This window comes from Leopardus geoffroyi, chromosome D3 (genome assembly GCF_018350155.1).
Source record: "Leopardus geoffroyi isolate Oge1 chromosome D3, O.geoffroyi_Oge1_pat1.0, whole genome shotgun sequence".
Lineage (NCBI taxonomy): Eukaryota > Metazoa > Chordata > Mammalia > Carnivora > Felidae > Leopardus > Leopardus geoffroyi.
In genome coordinates, this window is record NC_059339.1 from 6,168,078 (window position 1) to 6,190,983 (window position 22,906).

Here is a 22,906-nt window from a genome sequence, read left to right on the forward strand (position 1 = left end):
CCTGAGTAACAGTGATGCCTTCCAAAAGCTGTTCCACATGGTTCGGGAAAGATGGTCATAAAACTGGCTTTGTCTTCTCCCAGAAAGGGCCCCCCTCTTGTGGCTCACTCCTGGTCCTCAGGATTCAGCTAGAACGCGGCCTCAGGGTGGCTTTCTTGAGCACCCCCTTACAACGGCCACTCCGTTTCCTGTCCCAAAACACTGTGCCGCTTTATTTCTTTCACAGAAATCATCTTGGTTATGTCTGGGTTCCTGGTGTTTTGTGTCTCTCCTATGAGGATGGAAAAGATCCAGAAGGAGAGGGGCCCTGTCTGGCCTGGTGCCTGACACACGCAGGATCTAAGAAACCTGTGAGTGAATGAATGAGTGAATGAGCGGATGGATGGATGGATGGATGGACGGACGGATCGACAGACGGATCAAGGGAAAGCATAGCATATTAAAAAAGGAAACACTGTAGGAGGTGCCCTGTGTAAGAAGCTGCTGCAGGAATCTAAGAAGCAATAATGAAAAAAAAAAAAAAAAAAAGAAGAAGAAGATAAATGAAACGTGTAGAAAACGGATTTTTGTAAAGGATCAACTTAGTGAAATTTGTCAAACTGGGTCCAGGAAGCAAGACGACCAAAGGTATTTATTTTATTTATTAACGACTTGTTCCCAAGTGGACTTCAGCAGCTCACAAGAATGCTTTAACTGTAGTAAGAGACCCTAAACTCAAAGTGGGATAAAATAAAGAGACACGTATCACAGATGTTTAGCAAAGTGATGCTGGACCAGGTTCGCATCCTAGCCGTTCTTCTTACAAGGTGTGTGTGTGACCGAGGCTAAGAAAGTCGCTTAATCTTCCAACACACTGTGACCGGAAAACGAGGGTGAGATTGTAAGAGGAGTAGAACACGAGCCTTCAGAGTAAGCTCTCATACGTGTTAGTTCAAATACATACATATATGCAGAGAGTATGTATAGAGTCTAGAGTCACAAGAACGTAACTGATAATGCAATCGTAAATACTTCTACGTTTGCTGCATTGAGGCTACAAATTTGGTTCTAAGTTTCCTAGCAGTCAAGGAGAAAAGGGAAATCTTTCAAGTCAACAATCCATAGTATCCACACCGTTTAAAAACAAAACAACAAAAAACAAAAGACAAAAAGAAAAATAATACTTTCTCAGGAGGCTAAGCTCAAAAGGGACACTAGAGAAATTTCTTCGTGGGTCCTTCACATAGAAGACATTGAATGTCCTAGGGCGGCTTCCCAGAATGATCCCACGAGGGATAATTTCCTTTTCCGAACGTTAAGGGGCCTGACAAGAACGTGAGCCAAATTAGAAAGCCATCCTTCCCTCCTGTGAGCACTCTTTGACCAGAAAGCAGACTTACCGTCCAAATCATTTCTATTCTGCACTCTGTGACCCTTCCTTTAACTACTCCTATGCATAAACTCCCTTAATCTATGCACACTGCCTTCACGACAGGAAACGAGGTGGACTTACTTCAGGATGAGCTTTGTCAAGACGTCATAAACTTTATGTTCCCAGTATTCGTAATAGAAGGCCAGTTTGGGAGCCTTGCCTGTGTTGGTGTGGATGACCAGACCCTCGACTTTGGTCAGCAGAGGCCCAATGGCAAGATACCACCTGACCATGTGGTCCACATCTTTGGCCCTTTCTCGCTCAATGTGCTCAAAGAATTCCTTCACGCCTGGAGAGGAAGACACCGGTTACAGTCCTTCGTGAACACGGGGAGGGATGTTACTCACAGAGCCATCCAAACGCTAACTGCAGATCTTAAAAATACAAAAGCAGCCTCTAATCTAGACCGCAGGCAGAAAATACGTCAACACCAAAAGTTCACGACACGCCCTAAGTAAAAGAATAAATGACAACACGGGGATGTGCGTTGCGTGCGCCAAAGCACACCACGTGCAAAAGGCGGCTTTTATTTTCTCTGGGTGATTTTGCTTTTCTTGAATTGCTTTTAGACTCATCTAAGACCGCTTAAAAGATGTTGCTTGAACAAGTAAACGTGAGCCCATAAAAACACAATCTGTGTTACTGTTATGAAGTTATTGCCAAAGTACTACTGGTCCCCACAGAGTCAGGGATCCGTGAAACTAAGCAAGACGTAAAACAGGGCAAAAAGCAAGAATTACTCATGATCCTTTCCAGTAAATGACTAAGACCTTTAGGAATGGTTTTATTCCTAAACAAACGTGGAGGAGGGGTGGGGGGGCGCACGCCTGTGCGCACGCAGCCATGACCAATGGGTTCTTTCATTTAATTTCTTCTGTAACCAGAGAAATAAGAAATCATATCTACCTGGGAGTTCTTCCTCACTTTTAGCTGCTGGATATTTAAAGAGATTTACAGACTCTATTAACGTCAGCCTGGAAGAAATGTCGTCTGAATTCTTATGAATCTGGTGGACAAGGGACTCGAATTTCCCAATGGCCTGTTTGCACCGAGTTATGTAGTCAGCAATACCTTCGGAAGGAGAAAAGGGAGAGAGAGAAAAGAAAAACATACTTGGCTTTCAGCTCTTTCTGTCCATACCCTGCCAACCGACATCCAGAATGTTAACATTGGCATCCCTTCCCAGGAGAGACCATGTTCATTCCATCCCCTTGGGTATTCGTGGTAGCAAATATCCACGTAGCACCCTTGGGGACTAGGACAAGGAGCCCTGTTCTCAGAGTCACTGAATGATACATTTCTCCTGCTCAGATGTTAGTAAATCATCATCTAAAGCACCGTGAGGAGAAACAGAAGGTCCAGCTCTGTTGTCTTCTCACTGGCATGCCAACCTGAACCTACACTCTACCCTGATCCGCGTACATCGCCTTTGGCCTGCTGCTTAGACAAGTAACCAGCAGGGGCGCATGGGGGGGCTCAGTCGGCTAAGCTTCCGACTTCGGCTCAGGTCATGATCTCATGGTCTCTGAGTTCGAGTCCTGCGTCAGGCTCTGTGCCGACAGCTCAGAGCCTAGAGCCCGGAAGCTGGTTCGGATTCTGTGTCTCCCTCTCTCTCTCTGCCCCTCCCCTGCTTGTGCTCATGCTCTCTCGCTCTCAAAAAATCAATAAACGTTAAAAAAAAAAATTTTTTTTAAAGAAAGAAAAATAACCAGGAATAATATGAATAGTAAACCTGGATTAAACACGTGATCGGTCACATAGCGGTCTAAGCATATTATTCTGTCATCAATTTTTTACAACAGTCCTGTGAATCGGGTACTAATATTATGCTGAATTTACAGATGAGGATATTGAGCCTCCACAAGGTTGAGTCACGTGGGCGGAGCTGGACTTTTAACCCAGGGGTTTAGCTCCGGAGCCCAAGTCCAAACATACGTTTTCCACCCAAAGGGGATAGGAAGAAGAGAAGGAAATGACAAAGAAAAGAAGGGAGAAGATTTGAAAATAAGGGAAAGAGGAAGAAGGGGGAAAAAGAAGAACAAAAAGGCCTTTTTAAAAAAGTAAAGGGAACTTCTACTTCCAGGAAGAGGGAGGAGATGTGCTTTTCCTTATTCCTCCTGCTAATCACAGTTAAGAATCCTGCACATTATCTATCAAACAAACATAAGACTCTAAAAAGTGGAGAGAAGCCAACTGGCTACGGACCTTGGGTCCCCACTCTGGGACCCAAGGGTTCACAGTGATGAATTTCCTGGGTTCTTTTTCCTTCTATATCTCAGATGCAGGGCTGAAGAAGCTGGCAACCATAAATGCCAAAGGCCAAAAAGAAGCCTGCTCTCTTTAGCCACAGGACCAGGAAAGGGACATCCTGGCAAGACAGAAAATTTTACGGTCACTGCTCTACTCCAGACTCCATAGACAAAACCATGACCTCACTCAAACTCATTCCAGTAAGAGCCAGCTGGAGAGCCTAGATTTCCACCTTCATAAAACTGTGATGAGGCACCCCAATGTCTCTGCCCCTCATGCCTGTCATGATCGCATCAGAGAAGGCCATGGGGGCAGACGGAATTACATTAAAAAATTCATCGTATTTCTATAGACTAGTGGCAAACATGTGGACACCAAAATTAAAAACACAGTATCATTTACAACCATTCAACAAAAAATTAAATACTTCAGCATAAATCTAACAAAACACGTACAAAACTTGTATGTTGAAAATGACACAGTGCTAATGAAAGAAATCAGGGGCATCTGGGTGGCTCAGTCAGTTGAGCGTCCAACCTCAGTTCAGGTCATGACCTCATGGTTCCTGGGTTCGAGCCCCACATTGGGCTCTGTGCTGATATCTTGGAGCCTGGAGCCTGCTTCAGATTCTGTGTCTCCCTTTCTCTCTGCCCCTCCCCTGCTTGCATATTCTCTCTCTCTCTCTCTCAAAAGTAAATAAACATTAAAAACATGTTTTAAAATTAAAAAAAAAAAGAAATCAAAGATCTAAATAAATGGAAAGATATACCATGTTCATGGATCACAAAGCTCAACCCAGTACAGATATCAATTTTCCCCAAACTGATATACTGAGTTAACACAATTCCCATCAAAATCCCAGTAAGCATTTTTTGGTAGATATAGACAAGATTATTCTAAAATTTATATGGAAAAACAAAGGAACTGGAACAGCCAAAACAATTTGCTTAAGAGAAAAAATGGGTAGAATCAGGCTACCTACCCAATTTCAAGACTTAGCATATAGCTACAGACACATAGATCAACAGAACACAAAACCCAGAAACAGACCCATACAAATATGACCAACTGGTGTTTTACAAAGGTGCAAATGCAACTTAATGGGAAAAAGTCACCCTTGTCAACAAATGATGCTGAAGCAATTTGATAGCCATAGTCAAGGAGGAGGAGGAGAAATTAGCCTCACCTTAAGCCTCACACTTTGTACAAAAAAAAAAAAAAAAAAAAAATCAAGATTGATCACAGACTTACCTATAAAATATAAAATTATAACATACTTGGAAAAAAAAAAAAGGAGAAAATCTTTGGGATGTCAGTCTAGGCAAAAAGAGTCCTTAGACTTGACACCAAAAGCATGGTCCATAAAAGGAAAACTTGATAAATTGGGGTTCTCAAAATTTTAAACTTTTGCTCTGCAAAAGATGCTGTTAGGAGAATGAAAACACAAGCTACAGACTGGGAGAAAATATCTGCAAACCACGTATCCCACAAAAGGCTAGTATCTAAACCATATAAAGACCTCTCAAAGTAAAAAAGCAAACAATATAATTAGAAGATGGGCAAAAACACAGACATCTCACCAAAAAAGACATACAGATGGCAAAGAAGCACACGAAACGATTCTCAGCATCATTCCCCAATATAGAAATGCAAATCAAAGCCACAACGAGATCCTCACAGAGCTACATGATGGCTACAATTTTTTAAAAATAGTGATAATACCAAAATACTGGCCAATATCCAGAAAAAGTGGAACATACATTGCAGGTGGAAATATAAGATGGCACAGCCAGCTCCACGGCAATTAATTAAAAAAAAAAAAAAAAAGACTAAATATGCGAGTAGTATGGGACCCAGAAACTGCACTCCTGAGCACTTATCCCAGTGAAATCAAACTCATGTTCACATAAAACCCCACACACAAATGGCTTTATGGCACAAACATCTACTCATCATAGCCAAACCTGGAAGCAACCCAGATATCCTTCAACAGGTGAATGGCTAACCTAACTGTGCACATTGAAACCATGAGATTTTAGCACCGAGGAACACACTACCGATATGTGCAACGTCTTGGACGACCCTCCAGAGAATCAGGCTAAGGTGGCAAAGTCAACCCAAAAGGGCATATATGATTTCCTTCATAGAGCGCTCTTGAAATGACGAAATTATAGAAATGGAGAATGAGGGGCGCCTGGGTGGCGCAGTCGGTTAAGCGTCCGACTTCAGCCAGGTCACGATCTCGCGGTCTGTGAGTTCGAGCCCCGCGTCGGGCTCTGGGCTGATGGCTCAGAGACTGGAGCCTGTTTCCGATTCTGTGTCTCCCTCTCTCTCTGCCCCTCCCCCGTTCATGCTCTGTCTCTCTCTGTCCCAAAAATAAATAAACGTTGAAAAAAAAAAAAAAAAAAGAAATGGAGAATGGACTCGCGATTGCACGGGTTGAAGCTAGGAATGGGAGTGAGGTGGGTAGGACTTTCAAAGGGCAACATGTGGGGTCCCTGGGTGGCTCAGTCAGTTGAGCGTCCGACTTCAGCTTGGCTCATGATCTCGCGCTCCTGTGAGTTCGAGCCCCGCGTCGGGCTCTGTGCTGACAGCTCGGTGCCTGGAGCCTGCTTTGAATTCTGTGTCTCCCTCTCTCTCTGCCCCTCCCCCACTTTCTCTCTCTCTCTCTCTCTCTCTCTCTCTCTCTCTCTCTCTCTCTCTGTCAAAATAAATAAACATTAAAAAAAAAGTTTTTTTAAAAGGGCAACATGTGGAGCGCCTGGGTGGCTCAGTTGGTTGAGCGTCCGACTTTGGCTCAGGTCATGATCTCACAGTTTGTGAATTCCAGCCCCACATCGGCCTCTGTGCCGACAGCTCAGAGCCCGGAACCTGCTTCAGATTCTGTGTCTCCCTCTCTCTCTCTGCCTGCCTCTTTCTCTCTGTCAAAAATAAATAAACATTAAAAATTTTTTTAAAATAGGGGCGCCTGGGTGGCTCAGTCAGTTAAGCGTCTGACTTTGGCTCAGGTCATGATCTCACAGCTCACGGGTTCGAGCCCCGCGTCAGGCTCTGTGCTGACAGCTCAGAGTCTGGAGTCTGCTTCGGATTCTGTGTCTCCCTCTCTCTCTGCACCCCCGCTCCCTGCTCACACTCTGTCTCTCTCCCTCTCTCAAAAATAAATAAACATTAAAAATTTTTTTCTTAATTTTTTTTAAATAAATATAAATAAAAGGGCAACATGAGTTATCGCTGCGGCATGGAAATGCTCTGTGCCTCAAGTGTCAATGCATCCGAGTTGTGAGTGGTACTATAGTTTTGCAAGAAGTTACTGCCAGGGCACTGGGCAAAGGGTAAACAGGACCTCTCTGTATTAATTCTTACAACTGGGTGTGAATCTATAAATTATCTCAAAATTAAAAATTTTAATATTAGAAAACAATAGAAAAATATTAGGAAAAACAGTAAAGTCTGCTTTATTTTTGGAGGAGAAAGCACTGGGTCAGCAGGGTGTCCAAATCTTGTCTTCAGTCCCAACAAAAGCCTTGAGATGAATTCATAGTTCCACCAAATATAAATGATTAATATTCAAAACCTGGGTGTTAACCGTGTCTATAGACATGCAAAGATTATAATTCAACTAAAATAACCTACAAGCATATATTTTTTGCATTCCAAAGTCTAAAAGGCAATGAATAGGAGGATGAATTATGTTACCTAGTGAGTTCCAGTTTAACCTCTTATATCCAGACCTAAACACTCTTATCAACTCCTGGGAATGGTCGTCGAGAAGCAGAGCCTCTGCCTCATTTAACTTTCCCACGAGCATGTGATAATGATCCAGCATACGCTGTATTCCGTCTGTGTACCTGTGCGTTACAGGAAAGTCATTGACATGAGGACACACAACAGAGCTCGTAAACAGCTTACCCTTTATCTAGGTTACCAAAGACCTTCCACCAGCCTAAAACTTTGATCGAAAGATTTGCAGAAATTTAAAACAATGCCAACCTTCCCACTAACTCCCTTTTCTGGAAAATATCGGTATACTTCTCATTAGGAAGTGTTTGGTTTTTTTTTGTTTTTGTTTTTTTTTAACACATAAAGGTTTGTTATTGTTACTTTCAGGTGAATGGATAGACACACAGTTCACACATTGCTTCGTTTTAATTTCCAGCATGGTAAATACCGGTAGCTATAAAATGCAGACAAATGAAAGCAGGAGGGGGTGGGGTTCTGAATAATTTTTAACGGAATGGAATAGAAAGGGGTCCTGAGATCAAAAAGTTCCCTGTTGATTTAAGAGACAAATCCTTTTACCTAAGAAATTTGTCCTCCTGGAGAGCAACATTTCTTGCTAACTCGGGGACGGGGAATCCTAACTGTTCCAAGTACTTTGCTTCATTAATAATCTCCCTGAGAGCAGGTGAAAAATTTATTACAAACACGGCCCCCTTCTCGGAGTTCGCAGCCTCATCAGCAGTGGCAGAAGTCTGTGGAAGAGACATTTCACAGGCATGGCAAGGACGGTCCAAGAAGCGGTCCAGACGACCCAACTTCAACGTAAATTTGCAGATGATCATTGTAGGGCCCTGGATGCCCTGATAGACCAGGAGGCTGGCTGGAGCTAGCTAGGACACGTATTTTGTTCAGTGAACAGGGTTTAAAGAATTCGACTTAGCCACCCATGTCCAAAAAGTGGTCAATCGCACGCAAATCCGGAATTCTGGCTTCCCTGGAAAAACCAGGAACGCTGACAAGCAGAGACCGGGATTGAGCAGGAGCTGCCCCTTTTGATGGGACCCAAGCCGTCTCCAGTCTGGCCCTCTGCACTCATTTTGGAACCTACACACCTAGAGATGCTGTGCGCGGGTCTCTCCTCCCTCACGGCTAGTATTTCTTTAGGGAGCGTCCGCTGGGCAGGAGGCTCCGGCTAAAGCACTGTACATAAGGGTGAATCATGCAAAATGGTGTTTTTTCCATAGCTCAACTGTCAGCCATTTCACACCCGGTTCAGCTATACTTTGTGTGTTGATGTCACCTGATGCAACTCATTTTACAAATGGGGAAACTGAGGCTCGGTGTGAAGCCGCTCGCCCACAGAGTCAGCAGGGCTGCCGGATTCGGGCGCATTTCCTAACCGTGACCTTATGCTGCCTCTGCCTCCTCCCTCTCTGCCCCTGTCCTCTCCTCCCCGGACAACCTTGGCCCTTCTCTTGTCTTCCACTAGGAAATACCTATCAACGGCAAACCGTGCCGACAAACCAGACCTCCAGAAAATCGCAGACGCCATCACCTAACCTGACCGCCACGATCTGGACAAGGGTCTGGAAGTACGTACCTTAGTAAGCAGACTCTTCTTCATAAGATTCGGCAGGGCCTGTTCCGTTACCTCTTTCCACAGCTCATACTTTCTGTCTTCGTAGTCTTTCATTGTCCAACCCACCTCCAAGTACTTCTGTCTCACCTGTCAAAGAACTCCGCAATCGTCAGTTTGTCCTCAGAAATCTAACACCTTTTCCTCTCTTTGTCTCACTCTATTAAAAAAAAAATGTTAGTGCATTTTGCAAAAATAAGTATACAGATTTCCAAGAATTTTGCAGGGTATGTATGAGAAGGTATGGCTTGAAATCCAGGCCGACAAGCAGAGATCAGCAGACCTCAGCCCAAGAGCTAAGAACGGCATTTACCTTTTTAAATTTATGTTTAACGTTTATTTGTTTTTGAGAGAGAGAGCGTGCACAAGAAGGGGAGGGGGAGAGAGAGAGAGGGAGACACAGAATCCGAAGCAGGCTCCAGGCTCTGAGTTGTCAGCACAGAGCCCGATGTGGGACTCGAACTCACGAGCCGCGAAATCGTGACCTGAGCTGTAGGACGCTTAACCGACTGAGCCACCCAGGCGCCCCTACTCTCTGGACCTTTCAAGAAAAGATTTGTCAACCCCTTCTATATAACATTCAAAACCCCATGGGTGGGGGAGGAACAGTATTATCAGAAAGATGGTCACCCTCCAGAGAAGCTGAAAATCAAGTTCAGGGAGAAGCCCACGTGCCTGTTACCTGGAAGATGTCATGTGTACGATCATATGTATGAGCCTGAAATCAGGGACCACAGGAAAGGCCTTCGAAGTCGCAGGCCAGGATTTGCTTCTCACACCGGCGGCTCTAGGTCGCCCGTGAGATACGCCCGGCGACAGCTCCGGGGAAGCAACGTACCTCTCTTCCTCGGTCACTCTCCAATATCTCGTCCACTTCCTGAAATCGGAGGATGGTGTGCTTGATCCGGAAGAACAGGGACCGTTCCCAGTAGATTGCACCTGCTACCGGAGGGTGGTTCTTACACAGTGGCGGGTTGTCCAGGTTCTGAACAAAGAGTTTATTAACTATGTCGATCTGAAAAGCAATCAAAAGTGGTCTGTGATATGCATCAGCATGTTTGCCAAGAACGATTTAACTTGAGATGTAGGTCTTTACGTTTTTATTGTTTATGTATGGGGGGGGGGGTGGCAGGGCAGAGAGAGAGAGGGGAGAGAGAATCCCAAGCAGCTGTCAGCACAGAGCCTGATGCGGGGCTCGAACTCACAAACTGTGCGATCATGACCTGAGCCGAAACCGAGAGTCAGATGCCCAACTGACTGAGCCACCCAGGCGCCTCAAAATTTACCACGTTTAAATGCATTTCAGTGGCATTAAGCACATTCACACTGTCACACAACCACCACCTGCATCCACCTCCCACACTTTCATGGTCTCAAACTGACACACTGACCCGTGAAACACGATCTCCCCCTCCTCCTCCCCTGGCCGCTGGTGCTCACCACTCTACTTCCTGCCTCCGGGAATGTGACTCCTCTAAACACCTCACGTAAGTGGAATCATACAGTCATGGGGATTTTTTTGACTGGCTTATCTCACTTAACATAATGTCTTCAGATTCATCCATGTTGGAGCCTGGGTCACAATGTCCTTTCTTGGGGCGCCCGGGTGGCTCTGTCGGTTGGGCGTCGGACTTCGGCCCAGGTCATGATCTCACGGTTCGTGGGTCTGGGCCCCGCGTCGGGCCCTGTGCTGACAGCTCGGAGCCTGGAGCTGCTTTGGATTCTGTGTCTCCGTCTCTTTCTGCCCCTCCCCTGCTCATGCTCTGTCTCTCTCAAAAATAAACATTAAGGGGCGCCTGGGTGGCTCAGTCAGTTAAGCATCCGACTTCAGCTCAGGTTATGATTTCACAGTTAGTGGGTTCGAGCCCTGCGTCGGGCTCTGTGCTGACAGCTCGGAGCCAGGAGCCTGATTCGGATTCTGTGTCTCCCCGTCTCTCTGCCCCTCCCACCATGCTCATGCTCTGTCTCTCGATAATAAGTAAACGTTAAAAAAAAAATAACAAAAAATAAACATTAAAAAAATTTTTAATACATAAATAAAAATTTAAAAAAGAAAAAGAATATCCTTCCTTTCTAAGGCTGGGAATATTCCATTGTATGGACAGACCACATTTTATGTATCCGTTCATCTATCACAGTTCATGAGTTCAGGCCCCGCGTGGGGGTGTGCCCTGACAACATGGGGCCTGGTTGGATTCTCTCTCTCCCTCTCCCTCTCCCCTCCCCCGCTTGCTCTCTCTCTCTCTCCCTCAAAATAAATAAACATTTTAAAAAGCATTCTTTTCAATTTTTCAATACACCCAGAAGTGGACTTGGTGGACCACATGGTCTGGACCTGTATTTTTTTATTTTATTTTTTAAGTTAATTTTTGAGAGAAAGAGAGAGACAGAGAGGAGAGAAACAGAGCACGAACCGGGGAGGGGCAGAGAGAGAGAAGGAGAGAGAGAGAGAGAGAGAGAGAGAGAGAGAGACAGAGACAGACAGACAGACAGACAGACAGACACAGAATCCGAAGGAGGCTCCTGGCTCTGAGCTGTCAGCACAGAGCCTGATGCTGGGCTTGAACTCACGAGCTTCGAGATCATGAGCTGAGCCGAAGTCAGACGCTTAAACGACTGAGCCCCCCAGGTGCCCCTGGACCTGCATTTTAAAAGAAGCATCTCCACACTCTCACGTGGGTAATTAGATGTGGGAGACAGAATAACATCCCCCCCCCCATCCCCCAGGCATCCCCTGGTCCCGATGCCCAGAATCTGTAAATTTACTACATTACATGACAAAGGGGAATTGAGGTTGACAATCAGCTGACCTTATAATAGGACGATGACCCCGGATTATCTGAGTGGGCCCAAGGTAATCACAAGGGCCCTTACAAAAGGGAGGAGGAGGCAGAAGAGAGGGTCAGAGTCTTTCCCCAGACGGAAGTGGGACTAGCCATCGCTGGCTTTGGAGATGGAAGGGGGCCATGAATCTCTAAAAGCTGGGGGGAAAAAAAACCAGGAGATCGAATCTCCCTAGAGACTCCAGTAGGGCTACAGCCCTGTTGACTCCTTGTTTTCAACCCAATGCAACCATTGTAGACTTCTGACCTTCAAAGCTTCACGTAAAATAACAAACCTTTACTACAAAGTAAAGGTTTTTACTACAAAGTTCATAGTCTCTTGGTACCGCATCAAGAGGAAACCACATATCTGGAGACCAGTTTGTCCCTTTGTGTTATGCTAACTGACGTTGACCAAATTATTTCACATATTCTCATTTCATCCTCTGAATAAGATGATAAGTTGGGTTTTTTTGTTTTTGTTTTTTTGTCTGTTTCTCCCGCTAGGTACTTGAAGGAAAAATCTGTGTTTCATTTACCTATCTCTGTGCCTAACACCATACCTGGAAATATGTGAGCACCGGATACATTATTCTGAATTAATATGCAAATACATACATGATCTCGGCACACGGTTAGCTAGGACTTCTGCTGTTATTAATGTGATTATTACAACTACAAACTCGTACAGAGCCCATCACAATGTAAGGTATATGATATTGTACTTGATAAATTCTTACTGGATTTCCTCACTAAACAAACAAACCCACTCTGTTTTGGTTATCTGTGGCATGTGACATGCTCACTGGGGAAAATTCCACAGTCTCTCTGAATTTGAATAGGAGAGACAGATAATGGCCCCATTCAGTTCTCCACATTTTGCCCAGTGTCCTTCCACTGCTCTGGCACCTGTCGATCTTTCAATTACCTCTTTACAATACTGTGCCAGGATATCATTAAATTTCATCATCATTTGCCGATTAATGGCGTCCCGTGAACGAATGTGCTTAAATTTTAGAAGCATGTCAAACGCTGCTTCAGCTGATCGAAGTGTCTTAAAAGATTCATCAATAAAACTTTTTGCTTCTTTTTCAATAACCTGACAAAAAAAAAAAAAAAAAAGAAAGCAAAAGTCAGAAACACAGCCCTCATGTCCCCGTAATTATCCTGCAAAAACAAAGTGGCAAGAAATAAGCAAAAAACAAATTTGTGACTTGCGATAGGTTTCCCTTGTGCTTTAGTGGAAGCTGGCACCCAGTTAAAAACAGTGGATTGGCGGGCGCCTGGGTGGCTCAGTCGGTTAAGCGTCCGACTTCAGCTCAGGTCACGATCTCGTGGTCCGTGAGTTCGAGCCCTGCGTCGGGCTCTGGCCTGATGACTCAGAGCCTGGAGCCTGCTTCTGATTCTGTGTCTCCCTCTCTCTCTGCCCCTGCCCCGTTCATGCTCTGTCTCTCTCTGTCTCAAAAATAAATAAAACGTTAAGAAAAAAAAATTTTTTTAAAAAAACGGTAGATTGGCCACATTGGTTTTCTGTTCCCCTCCCCTCGTTCCACTCAAAATGGTAGGAAGGAAATTTTTTTTTAAGTGTTAACTCCTACAAACAAAGAAAGCAGAAGGGGACACAACAGGAGAGAAGATAGTTCAGGAGTCTTAGGCAGATGGAAAGTAACTCTACAGAAGGCAGAGGATTACAACGAAATGTTGGCAACAGGGGAACAGGCAGGTACCTGTTTACTCCCCACGAAACCTCCATGAACATTTGGAGACACAAGGCAGCAGGAAGGCGAGGGGCAAACACAGGATCCCTTCTCCGCCCTGCACAGCCAGGCCACCATGTATCCTCTATACCCTCATCCCGCCCCAGTCTATGAAGAGTGTAAGGTTAGTTCTAGAAAAATTAAATCAGAAGGACAGCAGGGTTGTGATAATGCTAGAAGCTAGAAATCAATGAACGTATGATACCCTCAATATCTGAAGAAAAGTTATTTCTTTTTTGTTTGTTTGTTTAAGTCTTAATTTGAAAGACTGAGAGAGCACAAGCAGGGGAGGGGCAGAGAGACAGGAAGAATCCCAAGCAGGATCCATGCTATCAGCACAGAGCCCGATGCAGGGCTTGAACTCTGGTCATGTGAGATCATGACCAGAGCCGAAATCAAGCGTCAGGCACCCAACCGACTTAGCCATCCAGACGCCCCCCCAAAGAAAAGTTACTTCAATCTTAAATTCTGTACCCAACTTTATTCCAGAATTCACACAAGACATAAAAGAGAGATGTCCCATGAAACCTTTCTTAGGAAGATACTAAAAAATGTGCTTCAGCAAACAAAGGCCTAAACAAGAAAAGAGGAAGATGTGAAATCTAGAAAACAGGATCCAATACAGAGGAGAAAAGATGAGAAGTCCTAGGGTGACTACTTTGCAATAAACCTAAAGAGCAAACAATATAGACTGGGACAGAAGGACAGAGAGCTTGGGACAAAGGCCTCTAGGAAACTAATAACACTCATATTTTTAAGCAGACAGAACCCATTATTGATAAATATGTGGCAGAGATGTTAGAGCAGTTGGGTAAAAAAATAACAGGTATGTAAATAACCAGGCAAATAAAAATAAAAGCAATGATTAACTTCAGGAAAAATGAAGGGTTGAACAAGAAAGGCAGTGTGCTTATGATGTGCTTCTTGGCTCAGCAGTGAACACTGTTTGCACAGACATAAGGAGTAAACACTAATCATTAATTTAGCCAAAAGTTATGATAAATCTCTGTTAGATGACAGGGGGGCAAGTGGGTATGGGGAAGGAGTAGGACAGTAAAGTCCACATCTACTCTGAAAAGTTAACAGTTGTCTAAAACTGATTATATTAGATACATCAGGAAATAACCACATTGGCAAGTTCTTTAGGAAATATGAAGGTGAACAACAAAAGAAACATCTAGAATTGTGAAAAATGACATCAAGAATGGGAATGGAGAAGGTTAAGCATGGGGCTGTTTTTTCTTATTATTTGCCTTTTAGTATTACTTGACAAAGTGACTTGAATGAAAAATTCAATTTAAAATTTAGTAACAATTAGGGGCGCGTGGGTGGCTCAGTCGGTTACTGTCTGACTTCAGCTCAGGTCACGATCTCACGGTTTGTGGGTTTGAGCCCCACGTCAGACTCTGAGCTGACAGCTCAGAGCCTGAAGCCTGCTTCAGATTCTGTGTCTCCCTCTCTCTCTCTCTGCCCCTCCCACACTTGTGCACTCCGTCCCTCCCTCTAACTAAATAAACATTTTTAAAAATAAAAATTAATAGGGGCGTCTGGGTGGCTCAGTCAGTTGAGTGACTGACTTCAGCTCAGGTCATGATCTCGTGGTCCATGACTTCAAGCCTTGCCTCGGGCCCTGTGCTGACGGCTCAGAGCCTGGAGCCTGCTTGGGATTCTGTGTCTCCCTCTCTCTCTGTTCCTCTCCCATTCATGCTCTGTTTCTCTCTCTCTCCCTCTCTCTCTCTTTCTCTCTCTCTCTCTAAAAATAAGTAAACATTAAATTAAAAAATAAAAATAACACTTAAAACAAAATAGAAGCTGAGAATACACTGGATGTAATTAAAATGGAAATGTTTAGATAACCCAAGAACAGTCTGGGGTTGCCCATATAAAAAGATGCTCTGGTTATAAAAACAATTACTCAAGACCTAAAATGGGGACGCTGCTGATGTGCCTCCCACGTGAAGCTGAAAGATAACCACGATGGACCACCCACCATCCTATCACGCTGTGTGGCGTGAAACCATATTCTCAGCTACAGCCTCTCTTTGACAGGTTCTGCCTCCCCCGTACCCCAGGCCACAACCTCCTAATATCATCTCCCCACCTCCTCTCATTCCCCGGCCTAAATCAGCCTATGCTGTGACCAGAAGAACCTTCCTCAACCATAATTCTGATTACCTCACTCTGTAACCTCAGTGGCTCCCTACTGCCTACTAAATCAAGTCCCATTCTTCAGCCTCCTATGTCCTCCCCAATTATACAGCAAACCCACCTTTGTAGAGATGCTACTGTGTCTAGCTTGACTTAACCTTATTCTGCCTAGAGATAGGAATGGGGACAAAAAAGATTAAGGAATGTTCATTTTTATCTTATATTCCTCAATATCATTTCTTTTTATTTATTTAAATTCAAGTTAGTTGACATATACGTGTAGCATTGGTTTCAGAAGTAGGACCCAGTGAATCATCCCTCATATATGACACCCCATGCTCATCCCAACAAGTGCCCTCCTTAATGCCCACCATCTGTTTAGCCCATCCCCCCACCTACCTCCCCTGCAGCAATCCTCGGTCCAGTCTGTATTTAAGACTCTCTTATGGTATTGCTTCTGTTTTTTACAAGTGAGCAGGTATTACTTTTTGTGATTTAAAAAAAAAAAAATCCTAAGCATAACGAAACAAATTTAACATGGGGGAACCATGGTACCCACTTCCAAGATCAAATCTATAGAGGAGTTACTTGCCAGAACTTCAATCTTGAATTCATCCATCACATATTTCCAGTACTGGGAAGACTTGATGCTGAAGGGGTCAAAGATCAGGTTTTCCATGGGGGTGACCAGGCTGTCCACCCTGCACAGGACATCGTCAATGCGCTTGGGATCCCCCGTCACTGCCTTTAGTTCTGGACCAAATATATTGTAAAATTCCTCCATAACCTGTCCAAACAAACAAAACACAGGGAGGCTGCCTTTCAGTTTTCCATGAGTATGTTTAACGTTTATTTACTCTTGAGTGAGAGACAGGGTCGAGCAGGGGAGGGGCAGAGAGGGAGGGAGACACAGAATACAAAGCAGGCTCCAGGCTCTGAGCTGTCGGCACAGAGCCTGATGCGGGGCTCGAACCCACAAACCATAAGATCGTGACCTGAATCAAAGTCGACTGAGCCACCGAGGCGCCCCTCTCATGAATGTTTTAACGACAAATAGATTGCATGTCTAGATTTGTCTGAGGGCAAGAATCATGTCAGATAGGCAACTTCCTCCCAGTCTAAGACCTCTGGTACTATGCCCACTGCACGTGGGACAAGATCCATACGTCGTGACACAGTTTGCAAAGTCTGCATGTTCAGGCCCCCACCTACCCAACCCCTTCCCCCACCGCTCCCCACACCCCACCTCCTTGCGGCCTCCCTGGCCTGCTTTTACTTCCACATTCCTTTCTGTCACAGGGCCTTTGTACGTGCAGTTCAAACTGCCTAGCTAGCTACTACTCATCACTGAATATCACTTGGTCACGTCCAAGCCCTCAGAACAGATCAGGCTTCAAGTACACACCCCAAAAGCCCCAACAGCAGAGCACTTACTTCAGCCACACCTATGCATTTATATGATTATTATGTCTACTGGGGCGCCTGGGTGGCGCAGTCTGTTAAGCGTCCGACTTCAGCCAGGTCACGATCTCGCGGTCCGTGAGTTCGAGCCCCGCGTCGGGCTCTGGGCTGATGGCTCAGAGCCTGGAGCCTGTTTCCGAATCTGTGTCTCCCTCTCTCTCTGCCCCTCCCCCGTTCATGCTCTCTCTCTGTCCCAAAAATAAATAAACGTTGATTATTATGTCTACCATCTTTCCTCTCCCAGACTGGAAACTCCATAAAGCCACAGACCATGCAGGTATTTGCCAGGGCCAGCTTCATAGGTGAGTGACCCAGGCAGGTGCACAGGGGCCCAGGCTTAGAAGGACCCCGTGCTGGGTATAAGGATCTGCTACAAACGTCTTGAAATTATTTTTTTTTTAACATTTATTTATTGTGGAGAGACAGAGAGAGAGCGTGAGCAGGGGAGGGGCAGAGAGAGAGGGAGACCCAGAATCCGAAGCAGGCTCCAGGCTCCGAGCTGTCGGCACAGAGCACGATGCAGGGCTCGAATCCACCAACCACGAGATCGTGACCTGAGCCTAAGTCGGATGTTCAACCGACTGAGCCACCCAGACACCCCAGTAATTTTATCTTTGAACGTGTGTTTTGTAAATGAAATCTGATAGGGCGGCCGTGCACACATGTGAGCAGATACGTGGGATCTACTTGTCTGCTTCCACTTTGTCACATACAGCATGGGACGCCCCACAAGCACAGAATTCTAGTGGGCCCACGTACGGCAGTTCAGGGGGCTGGGGGGACATTCGCAGCCAGTACAGGGAAATGTGTCACATCAAAGGCAAGTACACGAGGACACAGGCTGCGATGAGAGACCACCTTCTCCCTTCAAGCCGGAGTTTGCTTCCAAAACAGTGGGCTAGGAAACACACCTGATCAGGAAACCTACCATATCGGTTCTGTAACTTCCTGTTATTTCCCTGTGTTGGCCAACTACTCCCCCTGAGCGATGACAGAGGACAAAGAGCAGGAACCCATCCAGCCCTTCCTTACCCGTTGGTAAGCTGGAAGTAGAGAATCCTGGCAGAATGTGCTCGCACCAAGAAGTGAGAGAGAGAAGGAGTTAAGATGGCAGAGGGGTAGGGGGACCCTGGACCTGCCTGGTCCCTGGAACCCAGCTCGGTCAACATCATATCATTCTGAGCACCTAGGAAATCAGCCCGAGGATTAAAGAGAACAATCTGCACAATTAGAGGGAGAGACCGTGGCAGGTACCAGGAGGCGCAGGGATGTGAACTGGGGGAGAGAAGAGCCACAGTGCCTTGGAGGGGAGGGAGCCCTTTTCGCAGAGAGAAGAGAGAGAGAGTGGGGGAGAGAGGGGGTTCGGGTCGTGCAAGAAAAACACCCCCAAAACCACCAACCGGGGAATCGAGAGAAACGGACTATCACAAGTTTTTGCAAACAGAGGAGCTCACATTCTGAGGGTCTGGAAGTTTGCACCATTCCCAGAAGTCCAGCCGGGCAGATGGAGGGGGTGGGGGGGAGAAGACCAGCAACAGCGTGTCAGGTGGGGATCCCCAGGGGTGCACTGGGAGAGAACCTTCCTTCTCAGAGTACATCTGGAAGAGGGCAGATGGCCTCTCCCAGAACAAAAGACTTGGGGGCACACCTGAGCGGCCGATCCACAGCAGGGGACAGAGGTGCGCGCTGAGGGCAGACAACGTGGCCGCAGCTTGTCACTGTGCGTCACCATAAACTCCAGGCGCCTATGGGACCACACAACTGCTTTTCTGGGACCGAACAGAGCCAGGCGCAGCACCACAAGGGGCTCCTCCAGAGAGAGGAGCAGGTTCTTTAAGATTTGAAGTTTTTCTTTTTTATTTTAAATATTTATTTTGAGAGAGAGAGAGAGAGAGAGAGAGAGAGAGAGAGGGAGGGAAAATCCCAAGCAGGATCTATGCTGTCGGTGCAGAGCCCAATGTGAGGCTCAGTCGCACGAAGTGTGAGATCGTGTCCCAATCGGAAACCAAGAGTCAGACGCTCAACCCGCGGAGCCACCCAGGCGCCCCAAGATTTGGAGTTTCAAATCCCAGCCCCACCACCAGCCTGGGCACAGTCGGCCTGTTGGCAGGGATCTGTCGGAAGCCTGGGACACAGGAGGGGAGACCACTGGTTCGCCTGGGAGGCCTGAGCTCCCCTCCCTGGGGACCGGAGAGCAGGGTGACGCCACCTTCCCCGGCCACCAGCACCTGGGACTTCAGCAAGCAACACAGCACCCCCAGGGGAGGCTCGAGCCGCTTACATCAGGCCGCGCCCCCTGCGCCCTGCAGAGCCCTCTGGGCGCCAGCCGGCCTCTCCCCCAGAGGAGGAGCACAGGCCCCCCCACACACACCCCACCTACTGATCAGAGAGGGCTCCAAAGCGTCAGCTTCAGTTCTGAAGCTGGAAATAGGACCAGACTTTTTTATGTTGTTTTCCTTTGGAATCAGACTTAGAGATTTTTGTGCATTGGTCTGTATTTTCATTTCCTTCTCTCATTTTTTGTGGGGCTTTTTGGGGGTTTTTTAATTTCTTTTTTGAAGTTTATTTATTATTTGAGAGAGAGAGTGCACATGTGAGTAGGGGAGGGGCAGAGAGAGAAGGAGAGAATCCCAAGCAGGCTCCACACTCACCACAGAGCCTGACGCAGGGCTTGATCCCACAACCCTGGGATCATGACCTGAGCCGACATCAAGAGTTGAACATTCAACCAACTGAGCCACCCAGGGGCCCCCCCTTGTCTCATTTTTTGCATCAGTCTCGTTCTTTCTCTCTTTTTTTCTCTCGTGGAATCAGGCTTATAGTGGTTTGTCTGTTTGGGGCTTTGGTTCCTTTTCCTTTGCTCTTTTTTTGGATCGAGCTTCCTTTAACAAACAAATCAAAGCGCACGTAGTGAAAAGTCCAAACGCTCCTCACTGCAAGCAAGGAGGAGCTCTGCAGAGGACTGACCTGGGGGAAAGAGCGACCGAAGCACAGCAGCGCAGCGCACCATCGCCAGAAACCCTTCCCGAAGCACCAGGCCTGGACCCCCCGGCCCAGGTACGACCCCCTCAATACAGCAGTAGTCTCAAGAGCAAGAAACATAACAAGCTCTCACAACACGCAAAAGACAAAAACCTAGGGGCGCCTGGGTGGCGCAGTCGGTTAAGCGTCCGACTTCAGCCAGGTCACGATCTCGCGGTCTGTGAGTTCGAGCCCCGCGTCAGGCTCTGGGCTGATGGCTCGGAGCCTGGAGCCTGTTTCCGATTCTGTGTCTCCCTCTCTCTCTGCCCCTCCCCCGTTCATGCTGTGTCTCTCTCTGTCCCAAAAATAAATAAAAACGTTGGAAAAAAAAGACAAAAACCTAGACAAAACGACAAGGCAGAGAATCCCACCCCCCCCCCCAAAGGAAGATCAAGAAGAAACCACAGCCAGGGATTTGCTCACAACAGATAGAAGTAACATATCTGAACAAGAATTTAGAACACCAGTCATAAGAATACTAGCTGGCCTCGAAAAAAAGCACAGAAGACTCCAGGGAAACCCTTGCTACAGAGATCAAAGACCTAAAAACTAGTCCGACTGGAAAAATAAAATGCTGTAACTGAGAAGCAAAACTGACTGGATAGAATCCCAACAGGATTGAAGACGCAGAGGAGAGAATAGGGGACGTAGAACATCGAAGGTTTCAGAATGGGTTAAAAGACCCGTCGATAGGCCACTTATAAGAGACTCGTTTGAGACCCAAAGACACCCAGATGGAAAGTGCGGGGGGTGGAGAACCATCCACCATCCTAATGACATCAAAAGAAAGTCGGAGTAGCCATACTTATATCAGACAAACTAGATTTTAAACCAAAGACTGTAACGAGACGTGAAGAAGGGCACTATATCATAATAAAGAGGTCTATCTACCAAGAAGACCTAACAATTGTAAATGAAAACAGTGGCTCTAAATGACACACTGGACCAGATGGACTCAATGGATATATTCGACACATTTCATCCTAAAGCAGAATACACATTCTTTTCGAGTGCACATGGAACATTCTCCAGAACAGATTACATACCGGGTCACAAATCAGCCCTCGACAAATACAAAAAGATTGAGATCACACTGTAAGGGTTAAAATGTAGCGTAAGGCTAACGTGTAGCTTGAAAAATAACAGCTTTGTTCTGACACTGAAGGTCAAGAGATAACAGCCTTGCTTTACTCTTGTAAATTATGCTTCATACTCTTATAAATCAGGCTTCGCCAATGAAGGAAACAAAAGCTCAAAGAGAAGAGCATCAGAGGCAAGGTCAAGGAGATCCACTGGTTGCAACTTAGCGGCAAAAAGTCTAAAATAATCACTTCATCCAGAAACTGTTTCTAACTCATCTGGGAACTGTTTCTCTGTTCTGTTCCCAGGTGATGATAAAACGATGTGGTCGGCCATAAAAACTCTGTACCCCGGCTGTTCGGGGCCACACTCTTATCAAGAGTGTTGGTCCGGATCGGTCGGCCTTGCCTCTCATTGTAATAAACTTTGTTGTGACTGTCACTGGTGCCCATAGCATTCTGTTTCAGGAGTTGTGTGGATGCAACAATACCATGCATATTTTCAGACCACAACACTATGAAACTTGAAGTCAACCACAAGAAAAAAAATTGGAAAGACCACAAATACATGAAGGTTAAAGAAAATCCTACTAAAGAATGAATGTGTCAACCAGGAAATTAAAGAAGAAATTTAAAAATACATGTAAGCAAATGAAAAAATGAAAATGAAAACATTACAGTCCAAAACCTTTGGGATGCAACAAAGGCAGTCATAAGAGGGAAGTATATAGCAATACAGGCCTTACTCAAGAAGCAAGAAAAGTCTCAAGTACACAACCCAACACCTAAAGGAGCTGGAAAAAGAACAGCGAATAAAGCCTAAAACCAGAAGAAAAGAAATAAAGATTGGAGCAGAAATAAACAACACACAAATTAAAAAAAAAAAAAAAGTAAAACAGACCAACAAAACTAGGAGCTGGTTCTTTGAAAAGAATTAACAAAATTGATAAACTCCTAGCCAGACTTCTCAAAAAGAGAAAAGACCAAAAAATAAAATAAAATCGTAAATGAAAGAGGAGAGATCACAACTGACACCACAGAAATACAGACAATTATACGGCAGAATATTATGAGTAATTATATGCCAACAAACTGGGAAATCTGGAAGAAAGGGATAAGTTCCTAAAAGCATACAAACTACCAAAATTGAAACAGGAAGAAATGGAAAATTTGAACAGACCCATAACCAGCAAAGAAATTGAATCAGGGGACACCTGGGTGGCTCAGTAGTTAAGCATCTGACTTCGACTCAGGTCATGATCTCACAGTAGAGGAGTTCAAGCCCTATATCGGGTGAGCTCATGCCCTGTTTCAGGTGAGCTCGTGTCCTGCATCGGGTGAGCCCCAGCCCTGCTTTGGGTAAAAATCACAAGCCCCAGTTGAGCCCCACTTCTCTCTCTCTGTCTCTCCCTCCCTCCCTCTACCCCCCATGGGATCCTTTGTCTCTCAAAAGAAAAGAAAGAAAAAGAAAGACAGAAAGAAAGAGAAATTGAATCAGTAGTCAAAAATCTCCCAATAAACAAGAGTCCAGGGACAGATGGCTTCCAAGGGAAATTCTACCAAACATTTAAAGAAGAACTGGGTGGCTCAGTCAGTTAAGT

The 22,906-nt window shown here is 45.6% G+C and overlaps 1 protein-coding gene across 1 annotated transcript in view; it reads right to left on the reverse strand.

Annotated features, from left to right (window-relative positions):
• The window catches only part of DNAH10 (dynein axonemal heavy chain 10), a 147,364-nt gene that overhangs the window by 92,778 nt on the left and 31,680 nt on the right, over window positions 1–22,906 (reverse strand). Inside the window, exons 11-18 of the mRNA XM_045459666.1 lie at window positions 16,337–16,531; window positions 12,768–12,938; window positions 9,856–10,032; window positions 8,982–9,107; window positions 7,961–8,133; window positions 7,358–7,509; window positions 2,318–2,482; window positions 1,493–1,700 (exon numbers count right to left, since the gene is read on the reverse strand). Coding sequence (XP_045315622.1) covers window positions 1,493–1,700; window positions 2,318–2,482; window positions 7,358–7,509; window positions 7,961–8,133; window positions 8,982–9,107; window positions 9,856–10,032; window positions 12,768–12,938; window positions 16,337–16,531 — 1,367 coding nt within the window. The remainder of the gene's footprint in view (window positions 1–1,492; window positions 1,701–2,317; window positions 2,483–7,357; window positions 7,510–7,960; window positions 8,134–8,981; window positions 9,108–9,855; window positions 10,033–12,767; window positions 12,939–16,336; window positions 16,532–22,906) is intronic.